Consider the following 11,235-nt stretch of genomic DNA (forward strand, 5'->3'; position numbering starts at 1 on the left):
TCTTGGCACAAACCAAGGCCTTTATCCACCCAGCCACCAACCTGCCGCCAGCGATGACACCGGCTGGTACAGAGAATGCCGAAGATGATGTTGTTTGGTACAGAAAACGCTGGGTAAGAGAACGGTGCTCCATCTCCCTCTCTCTGGTGCCCTTTCTCTCTCTCTCTCTCTCTCTCTCTCACCGGTAGCAACAGAGAACGAGAAGGAGCAACACCATTCTGGACCCGATGTCCATATTGTTGCTGCATGTACGAGTACGAGAAGGTTTGCGAGAAGTGTTGCTTGGGGTGCTAGAATTGTCAGCAAGCCTTTCATGGGGTGTCGATCAAATCGCCACCACAGAGCGTGCTGGTGGGAGAGGAGAAGTACTACCATTGTGGTTGGGGTTGTTTTCCTTTGGGGTGTGAAAAGGGTGTAGAGAATGATGGTGAGGGTAAAAACAATGGCGTTCAAGGGAATGCGCGAATGAGGAATGTGAAGACTAAGGTGGGCCGGCAGGTGATGAAGAACGTGAAGACTTCGACGTCATCTTCGGCGGCAAGTTGGTGGCTGGGGTGGGTCTTGGAGAAAAATATGAAAAGTTTATTCCCAAAGGTGTTTTGTTTTAAGTATTATAAAAAAACATATTAAATGGAACACCGTATTTTTGTTATAGTATTCCACGCTGATGTGTTGCCCTCTTATTGAAGGCCACAAAAGCCTTAGTTTATACCAAGACCTTATGGAAGTTATTATCTATCTAAAATGTAGACTGATTTTATGTACTCAAACAAATAAAGCATATGAGTATTGGATAGATATTGTTATAGAAAGTATTGCAAATATTTAGAACCGTTAAAATCGATCCGCTCTGTTTGTTAATGTTTTTTTGGATAAAAATACTTTTTTTTTTGTTTTGGATAGAAATTTTCTCCAAATCAGTTTGGATGAAATTTGCTTTAACCTACTTTAATAGGTGACAAGTGTCATCTCTCCCTTTTCTTTTTCTTTTTTTAAATATTTTTAAGAATCATTTATTGACATTTTACTAATCTAAGAACCTAAACATTAATTTTTGAGAAACTCAAAGATATTAAATGACACTTGTCACTTATTGAACTCGGTTAGAAAAAATTTTCTCTTTGGAGAAAATTTGTATAGATTGTTTTTGTTTAAAAAAGTATTTTAATGCGATAAAAACAGCAAATTAAAAATTAGAACAAAAAAAAAAAAAAAAAAAAAACCTTTGACCCTGATTGCTAGTCAAAATCTTTCGTAGGCTCGTAGGATTGCAGTTGCAGAGCTTGCTGCTGGCAATACTCTTTTTGGAAAAATGGTACGAATGAAATTAAAAGTTTCAACTCAATTGAAATTAATGTTTATCTCTCGTTTAAATTACTCCCACGATCCCCGACGGTGAAGTAGATGAAGAAGTTGTGTTTGATTGGGAGCCCCTTTCCTTTCGTGATCTACAATAATGAGTTGCAGTTGACCCTAACCCAGCTCCTTGGTTACTCTTTACCCTTGTCCCTAATTTTTATTTTATTTTATTTATTTTTATTTATGATTTTTTCCTGGTGTGGTGCTCACTCCCTTCTCACTCTCTCTCTCTCTCTCGCTCTCACAATAATCTCTCCTCTCTGCGTTGGGTCTCTATATCCCCTGCGCGTCTCTCTCTCTCTCTTTCTCGTTGCATTTCTTTCTCTTTCACTTCCCTCTCCTCATTTCTTCTCTCCGCGTCTTTCTCTTTCTCCCTCTTTTCCTTTTGAGCGTCGTCAACCAACCCAAACCTCTCTCATTCTCCGTTACAAACACTTTCTTCTCTGCAATGTTGAGAAGATCTCCGTTCTTGGAGCTCAGCCTCCTCCTTCTCTGCTTTGCTCTGGTACTTCCTTCGCTGTCTCTCGCCGAGTCAGATCGGCTCGAAACCGCCAACTCCACCGAGTCCAATGTCTCTCTTTCTAAGCCCAAAGAAGGCAGCTTCGCGCACATGATTGATCAAGCTCTGGCCAACGAGTTCCCCGAGAACGATCAGCCCGAAGGTTTGTGGATCCGAGCTCTCCTTTCTCTCTCTAATTGTCAGTTTAGTTAGGGTTTATTTTACTCGTTTGTTCGGTTGCTGAAGAAGCGGTTTGAAATGCGTATAATTACTGTTTTTGAGTTTCAATTTTGTTTGTGTATGATCATTGCTTGGATTGAGTTGTCTTACTCTGTAAAATCCGCTGAGATCTTTTTTTGGGCAGCGGCTGATGCTGGAGGCTTCAATAACAGTGTAGCCGAACAGCAGGTTGGTGGCACCGTATTCTTTAGAAATTTAAAGAAGAATGTCTTTGAAAGAACTAGTTTTTGTAACCATAAAATAAAAGCCTTAGAAGTTCAATTATGATATTGAGTTCAGATACGCTAGATTATGAGGAGGTAATTGTATTTCAATTCAAAATCATGGCTTTATGAAAGGTAACTTAAGATCTCAATGGTCGCAATTATAATTTTATGTAAATTTTGCAAAATTTTAGTAAAATGTAATCAGATATGCTCGCAGTGATGTAGAATATCTCACTTGCATTCTCATGATGTATTCTTTCTTGATTGTCAATTGTGATTTATTTGCATTCAGGCTCTTGATCAGTCGGATTTGCTATATCTTATCTTTCTGTCCTAGTTTGAACTCATTAGGTGCCAATTTTAGCATGAAGCTCGCGCTGAACTGCATTTTCTTTATCTGTTTGTGTTGATCAGGCAGTTCTGGAAACTGTAGCCAGAGTTAAGACGAAGAAAAATGACACAAAAGAGGAAAAGTATGTGTTTCTGTTTTAAATCTGAGGATGCGTGTGTGGCTTCTTACTTGTATTCGCCACTAGAATAATGAGGATTTCTTTCTTTATGTCATCGTTTTGTGGCATTTTTCATTCCCAGTTGTTGCTTCCAACTTTTAGGTCATTTCAACTGCATCATGTTTTTAATCTGGATAATGAAAATAGAGCAGAAGACACTCCAACTTTGATAGATCGGAAGGTAAGATTGTTTCAGTAAAAATTAATCTTACTTTGGTAACTATCAAAATAAAATCTTTCCATGTTTGGATTTATCGTTTTTGTTCTAAATGAATAATCTATGTGCTGTATTTTCAGGACAACGTCTTTATTATATCTAATTTCAAATCAAAATATCCAGTTCTGCAGCTAGACTTGCGGTAAACTTTGTGAATTTGTTGTAGTTTTGTTAAAGTTATGTTTCTGCGTGTGCAATGTGAGCTTATCTGAGCTTTTCTACTTATTTCTTTGTAGATTGATATCCGATTTGGTAGTTGTTATTGTGTCAGCAACTTGTGGTGGCATTGCCTTTGCTTGTGCTGGACAGCCGGTCTGATTATTTGATCTATGTGTTATTCATGCTAATCTGCACTCTTAGGATCTGTTTAAGTGTTATGTTACACTAATTGTCTGATATTATTGTTAATAATGCTAAATTTTGTCAGGTTATTACTGGCTATTTGCTAGCGGGATCTTTTATTGGACCTGGAGGCTTTAACTTTGTCAGTGAAATGGTCCAAGTATGTTGCTTGTTTCTTTAAAAGCTATAGTCCCACTTTCTCTAATTACTTTAATACTCTTTAAAAATGATGGTTTGTTTGCTTTGTTGACATACTTTACTGTTTTGGCCAAGTTGTCTCTTCATGTGTCATGACGCCAATGAATGAATGAATCAACTGACATATCTAACAATCATTTGATTATTATTGTAGTAATTCCTTTAGAACTTAGTTTAAGCCTAGACAGTTTTTCACTTGTTTTAGACTTGTTATTTGCTATTCTTTAGGTTTCTGTAGTCCATGTCAATATGCCTATGTTACAAATTTACTGGCGATCGTGCATTTTGTTGAAATTGTCATTAAATAGTTAACAGCATTAAAGAAGTTAAAAACTCATCTCATTATAAAGTGTTAATTGGTGGGCCTCTGTGCATTAGGAACTGGAAATGACATTACCTAGCATCTTTTTTGATGGCTTGAGAAGCTATTGTCCATTCAATTATTTAGTAGGTTCGTGTCCTCTTATGTCATGGGATTCTATCTGGTGAACCGCTGGGGTCTTCTTTTGTCAGATATTTTTGCACGTTGCTTACTTTTTTGCACTGATGCATGCGCATAGGTTGAAACGGTGGCTCAGTTTGGTGTAGTTTTTCTTCTTTTTGCGCTAGGCCTGGAGTTCTCCACAACGAAGGTCGGATTTTGTTCTTTAGCCGTCTTCATCTTCTGGTCTTGTAGTGAAATTGTGATTCAAACTTTATTTCTGTGTGATTGTAGCTTCGAGTTGTTCGAGCAGTTGCTGTTCTTGGGGGCCTGCTTCAGATTTTCCTATTTATGTGCCTGTGTGGTATTACAGCCTCGGTATGCCTGCAAATTATAACAGAACTTTCATGGAAGTTTTTCCCTTTCTACTTGTGAAAACTACATGCATATGAGGATATGCCATGGAAAAGTTTAATTGAATTGGGAATATTGCAGACACTTAAGAGCTGCAATTTTCAAAGTAATAAGAACAATTGGAAGTAGAAGACAAATTTATGGAGGATTCTTGTATCGTTTCAACTTCGTTTCCACTTTGTTTTTTTTTTTTTTTTTTTTTGTGTGTGTGCGTGCAAATGCGCTTTAAAGTTACACCTCTTGCTATTGTATTTTGTAATTGTTTTTTTATTTTATTTTTTATGTTAAGCTTTGCCCTGGGGCCCTTTAGCTCTAGCCTTAAGGTTGTTTTATTTCGTGTGAACTATACTTTGAGCTAGTGGATAATAATGTCATTTTAGGCAGGTAATGTTAAAGACAATTTTGATATCATTCGCCTCACTTTGGCATTCTAGCTCCTGAGTCTTATGGTAGTATCAGACCACCTTTTGACTGACCAATGGGAGGTCTATGTTCTGCTATAGGGCCTTGAAGCTTTCACTCATCCATCTGACCCGATACATTAATCATATTTTGTTTGCATGGAGTCCCTAGGACTTGGCTCTAGTGTTAGAAGACTATGGTGGGGTTGGGTAGGTCTTGGGTTTGTATATTAACAAATAAAAGGGGAAAAAAGATTTACTGTATAGTACTGGTGCACTTTGAATGGAAAATATTAGTGCATTGATGTTGATGCCAATCTTCTAAGTTTCGAATATCTTTTTCAAAAGTAATGATGTTTCTCATTCTCAATGCTACAAGTTTGAGTGGATTCCTTTTGCAGTTATGTGGTGGTAAAGTTTCTGAGGGGGTATTTGTTGGTGCATTCCTTTCTATGTCTTCAACAGCAGTGGTAAAACTTTATCTTGAATCTGTCTTATGTGTGGATGTGCTTGCAGTTCTATATCTATCTATTGGTCCTATAATGAATATTGTCTGTAATGGAGAAGTTTTTTCTTTGGGACACAGGTATTGAAGTTTTTGATGGAAAAGAACTCTATTAATGCCCTTCATGGCCAAGTTACCATTGGCATCCTTATTCTGCAGGTATTTAGCTGATTTTTCTTTCTTTTCTTTTTTCTATTTCCGTTTAAAAAGAAAAAAAAGAATCATCCTTCAATGGACTCGCCTTTAGGTGTTTTCTTTCTACTACTCAAATGATTGATGTGGACACTCAATTTCTACTTTCAAATGCTCTTTTACTCTTTATAAGTTTTTGCCCTACAGGACTGTGCCGTAGGTTTGCTGTTTGCTTTGCTTCCAGTACTGGGGGGGACTTCTGGTGTTCTTCAAGGAGTGATGTCCATGACTAAACTGTAAGTAATGAACTTGCGAAACTCTCCAAGTTTCCAACCTCCTTTCTCTTTGTCTAAGAAGTGTCGGTGTGTCTGATATGGAAATGGCTCCTTAGGAGATGTCTTTACTACTTAGCATTTAGCAAAAGGACTTGGAAGTGACTTGATGGCCCCTTATGACTACAGTACTACATAAAATATGGTGTGTAATTTTTTATTGATTAGAGCAATAGGGACCATGGGTATTCCATACAGAAACAATGTGAAGTATATGTATTTAAAAGAATATATATATATGAAACTCACAACTTTTTGGATATTCAATCAATATTATCTCTTATGACATCTCATTTCTTCCCTTTGGCAGGTTGGTGGTATTAATTTCATTTTTGGCTATTCTGACAATATTATCTCGTACTTGTGTCCCTTGGTTACTTAAACTGATGATAAGCCTATCATCACAGGTATGGTTACTCATCATTTACATACTGTTAAAGATTCAAAACCTATTTTATGTTTCATCATAGGTGTTTGTGTGTTTCTGAAAGATTGCTGATCATATGTGTGCATGATCTACATTTCACCTTGATCTGTTTTTAAGTATATTTTTATCTGTGCAGACCAATGAACTATATCAATTGGCATCAGTTGCGTTCTGCTTGCTTGTAGCCTGGGTTGGTTTTGCTCCCTAATTCTTCATCTGTCTGGAATTCTTATATGACTTAGATGTTACTCTATCTTCGATCCGTATCATTTTCCATTCTTTCATGTTTGAAAATTAGAGTTTGAGGATGCTCATTAATTTAGTGGCACAGCATATGTTTGATTGCGGTTTCCAGAGCGGCCACTAATTTCATTTGCTTTCTTTTATGCATAGTAAGGTTGATAGAGGAAAGTGAGAATTTCAGTATCTTGATTCAATGTCTACTAATTTGGCGGAAAGGTTGACACTCAATAGGGAATTTTTTCCTCCATGCTTTCAAATCCACAAAAAAACTACCATCAGTACGTTGTCCATGCTTTTTCATGGTAGTATTTCAAGCATTTAAGCCCCGGGATTGCAACGGCCAAGTTTTAAATCTGTTGTGTTGTGTCTGAATGATAAGCTTGTTCTACTATGAGAAATGGTCATCTCAGCTGATTAAAGAAAGATGCTGCATGAAGTTAGTTTATTTAAATATCACCCAAAGGACACTCTATCATGGACATTTATGATTATCTCGATCATCTATGCATAAAATAAAGTTAGTGGATTTAAATGTTCTTTATATGGGCACATTAAGTTTTTGCATTTGCCATAATCATGTAGATGGTACCTACAAAGAATGGAAATGTGAAAGTTTAGAACAAACTAACATCTGACACTGCATAAAAGGCTATAATTGGAGTCTACTTGTTAGCTAGTAGTGTTGATTGCTGCAGAAAAACATTTTATTTTGTTGGAAATACCTTGTGAGTCATTGCCTTGTATTTCTTGCATTGCATATACTATATTTTGACCCTAAGCATGTGGCTATTATCTAATTGTTTGTACAATTTCAGTGTAGTGATAAGCTGGGGCTGAGTCTAGAACTTGGTTCCTTTGCTGCTGGAGTGATGATATCAACAACTGATCTTGCACAACATACACTCGAACAAGTAAGGCTATTTAATTTATGCCATCTGTCATCAGAAGTAGTAGTTTACTAGTCTGTCTGACATCCAAGTTTTGGCATATTTCTCTTCCCCCAAGTGTAGTAGTGGTGGTTTTACCGCCTGTTTTTCTGTAGTATCATGCAAAATAAAGACTGCATGTCTGTCATGCACAAATCGTATGATATGTAATATGTTGCGATTCATCTGTATAAGGTAAAATATTGTTCTCTAGATGGAGTCTTCTGACCGTAAACATTTAATAGGTGGTATTGAGTTGTACTGTGAGTGATCCTAGACTTGAATTTTGTTTTCTGTGCAGATTGAACCCATTCGCAATCTTTTTGCTGCTCTTTTTCTGGCCAGCATTGGGATGTTGATCCATGTTCAGTTTCTCTGGAACCACGTGGATATATTACTAGCATCAGTTATTCTGGTGATCATCATAAAAACAATAATAATTGCCACAGTTGTCAAGGGATTTGGTTACAACAACAAGACTGCGATTCTTGTAAGATTTTAGATATCACAATGGTTATGTTATATCACTTTTTGTTTAATATTTTCAATTTTTGAGTGAATTTGGGTGCATGTACAGGTTGGAATGTCTCTGGCACAAATAGGGGAATTTGCTTTTGTTCTTCTCAGTCGTGCTTCTAATCTTCATCTAGTTGAGGTTAGTGTTACAGTTTCAATTTTTCATGCTGATGCTTAAACAGAAAAATTTTCTTGCTAAGAAAATTTTGGATAGTAAACACGTCTGGTACCCTTGTTGTTCACTAATGACCATAGCATATCACTATGGCCATGTTTCTAGATCTTTAAAACCCTATCTTCTAGCAGGAAAGTATGTGGAAATTATGAGCTGTAGAGCTGAAACTTTGAACATTTTCAGGGAAAAGTGTACCTGTTGCTTCTTGGGACTACAGCTCTTAGTCTGGTATGAAGTTATTTTATTCTATGTTTTAACTGATATAATGTGTAGTTGATGAAGCCCGTGCATGCTTTGGATGTACCATGTTTTGTTTTATCCCACAATATTTAGCTGTTTGTTGACAAATAACAAACTTACATCACACAATTATTCTGAATAGAAGTGTTAAGTGTGTCTGTCTGCGTTTCTTAATCTTTTAAAATAATTCTGTTTAGATGAATGCTCAACTGAACTTCAACCTCCTTTTACATATGAAATACTTGGTTTCTTTTCTTTTATGTGGAGCCTTTTTTTATTTTATTTTATTTTATTTTATTTTATAAGTAATCGAATTTTTTTATTAGAAGTGTAAGGCGCCTCTACGTACACCGGAAGTATACAAAAGGAAACTATTAACTAGAATGAGCCAGAACCCCCCATTGCACCCCAAAACACGAAGGCAAGAACCACCACCATATCAGAATTACAGCCAAGTTGAAATCACCCACTCACACGACTAACTTCTCCACCACCCTCAAGTCCCAGATAATCACAATACTACTCAAAGCTCCACATGATGACACTCCCATAAACTCGGAATAATGGATTATCAGTTTCCTGAAACCAGGAAGAAGTTATGATGACAAAATGCAACTCAAACCAGAAATGTTTGTAATGTACAATTCTCCCTCATGGAAAGTTTCCTGGATTTGAAATGACAAGGGCATGCTGATTAGAAATGAGAGGAAGAGACCCTGCGAGGGGCTTGGAATATTATTCTTTTAAAAGCTTAAATTGATTTTTTTTTTTTCTTTTGTGTGTTAAATGAAGCTTCCATATTACTTTGGTTTATTCTAGGAGGAAAGGTTTTGGTGATCATTTTGAGTTCATAGAACTGAGCACTTGAGTCAAGATTGTTGACGGAAAGTGGTCTTATTATATTTATCAGTGATAAATATGGTCATGGCTGCACTGTTGATCTTCCTTATCATAGTAATGTGCTTTCTGATTGGATCATTCATAAAAACTTCTCCAGGTGACAACTCCTCTGCTTTTCAAGCTTATTCCTGCAGTCGTGCACCTTGGCGTGCTGTTGCGGTGGTTCTCCGCTGACAGTTCTATTGAGGTAATTACTAGTATACATTTAATCGTCTAGATGGTTAGCTATAATAGAATTACCAGTTTCTATGCATTCTTTTCACTTTCTTGGTTAAAAGATCATTCTAGTCATAGGTTTTCTCCTCATCCTTCCGGAGCTTTATTGTTTGAAAGGCATCTTATTTTATTTATTTGACTTCAGATTATATTTAAAGGAGATAATCTCCGCTCGGAAAGTGGAAAGCAGCGTGTTATATTGATTGACAAGGAACCTCATGATTCGTGAATACTAAAAAATATATATGAAGTGAAAGGGAATTTCAGAGTTATATGACAAGTTATACTTTAGGCCCCCATCCTCCTTTCCCAACAGTGTGACAGAAGTTGATTGGATTGCTGTTCTCTAGAGTCTATTACAAGGCTTTTCCACGAGAGTTGCTGGTTACCTGTTACTGATCAGACTAGAAATCAGCCACCCAATTTGAACCAAAGAAATGCAGAAACGGGAAAGAGGTAATCTAACTGGTGAAAAGGAGTAACAGATGAAGCTCTATCTATGATTCATTCGTCTCCACTGCGGGACATTTGTGGAGACCCTATTCTTTCCAAGTGTAACATAGTTTCAATTTTGTAATCTTCTAAAGTAAATCGTGATTCATAGGTCTCCTCCAAGAGAGTAGAATTTTGAACCTTTTTTTTTTTTTTTTTTTTGTGATGTACAAAACAGTACCGAACTGTATTTCCTTTTCTATTCTCGAAATTTTTTAGTTTTGTAGTATGATATCTGATACACAGCCTCTGGTTTGTTGTAACATAATCTGAAAGAAAAATGATTAAAAAAAAAATGGTCCCTTGTGGTTTGGATTTTTAATTTTATCAAGTACTTCGTTGACTTTTTAAGTTCAATATTTGAGGCTGTATCAAATAAGTACTGTTTCTGTTCTATTAATTTTTGTTAAGAGAATGATCGTGAGAATTTTCTATTTTTCAATATAAGTGAGGCACACGGAATGGAGGTGTTGCATCCGTTCATGGGAAAGGGGTGTTCTGTGACTTTTGTCTATGCAAAGGGGTAATGCCAATGTGCCATCACCGGCTCTGCGAGGTGGGGGGAGACCCCCTGCATAAAGTGGGTGGATGGAGTGGCTCCATAGTAATTTTCTTTTCTTTTTTCAATAATTTTTCTTTAGGTTAAGAAAACGAATTTTAAAAGCAATCCAATGAAGAAATAAACCGATAAGAAGGGGAAGGCTAATTGATATTGGTATCACCTCAAATCTCATGGATTTAATTGATAAATTAAAAACTTAAAGAATTTAGTTTATAAAAGCTCAAATCACGAGGAGAAACATGTGGTGTAAAAGTGGATATTCGTAGTTTTCAGGACACAATTTATAATTATATGGATGAAAGAAGACATTCTTTGATGACTAAAATTGATAGTAATTTACGAATGAGTTATATAGAGGATTCGTTTGACACCTTACCAACAAGCATCAGTGGGCCGGTGCATCTACCCCGATTAACAACAAAAGCCGTGTAAGAAACAAATATTGTAGAGCTTATGGGCCGAAGACATTGGCTAACTAATGGGCTTTGCCTAGAACATGTTGGTCTTCTTAAGCAAATTTTTGCTGGGTCAAAATCAAGCCCGCGGGACGGTGATGGGCTTTCATGCCCAAAAAATAGTGGATAGTCCCCAATGTGTTTTGACAGTAAAGCCTGAGCCCAATAAATTAGTAAGGGAATCCATTGGTGAAAATGGGGACCCGGTTACGTACGTTGATTCCATCAACGTATAGAAGGACAAATAATTATAAATAATCTGTTCAGAGCACATACAAAGAAGATCGGACGTTGTTTTGAGATTAGAA

At 36.7% G+C, this 11,235-nt stretch overlaps 1 protein-coding gene across 1 annotated transcript; it reads left to right on the forward strand.

Moving 5' to 3' along the window:
* Nucleotides 1-1,349: 1,349 nt before the first annotated feature.
* Nucleotides 1,350-10,267, forward strand: LOC132183937 (K(+) efflux antiporter 6). The gene is made up of 20 exons (XM_059597408.1): nt 1,350-2,021; nt 2,223-2,266; nt 2,719-2,777; nt 2,916-2,994; nt 3,111-3,172; nt 3,267-3,342; nt 3,458-3,532; nt 4,131-4,202; nt 4,286-4,369; nt 5,208-5,276; nt 5,393-5,470; nt 5,651-5,739; nt 6,086-6,182; nt 6,339-6,392; nt 7,261-7,356; nt 7,673-7,861; nt 7,949-8,026; nt 8,246-8,290; nt 9,300-9,389; nt 9,564-10,267. The coding sequence occupies exons 1-20, from the start codon at nt 1,808-1,810 to the stop codon at nt 9,645-9,647; spliced, it is 1,734 nt and encodes a 577-aa protein (XP_059453391.1). The 5' UTR covers nt 1,350-1,807; the 3' UTR covers nt 9,648-10,267.
* The last annotated feature ends 968 nt before the right edge of the window (nt 10,268-11,235 follow it).

Source organism: Corylus avellana, chromosome ca6, assembly GCF_901000735.1.
Source record: "Corylus avellana chromosome ca6, CavTom2PMs-1.0".
Taxonomy (NCBI): Eukaryota; Viridiplantae; Streptophyta; class Magnoliopsida; order Fagales; family Betulaceae; genus Corylus; species Corylus avellana.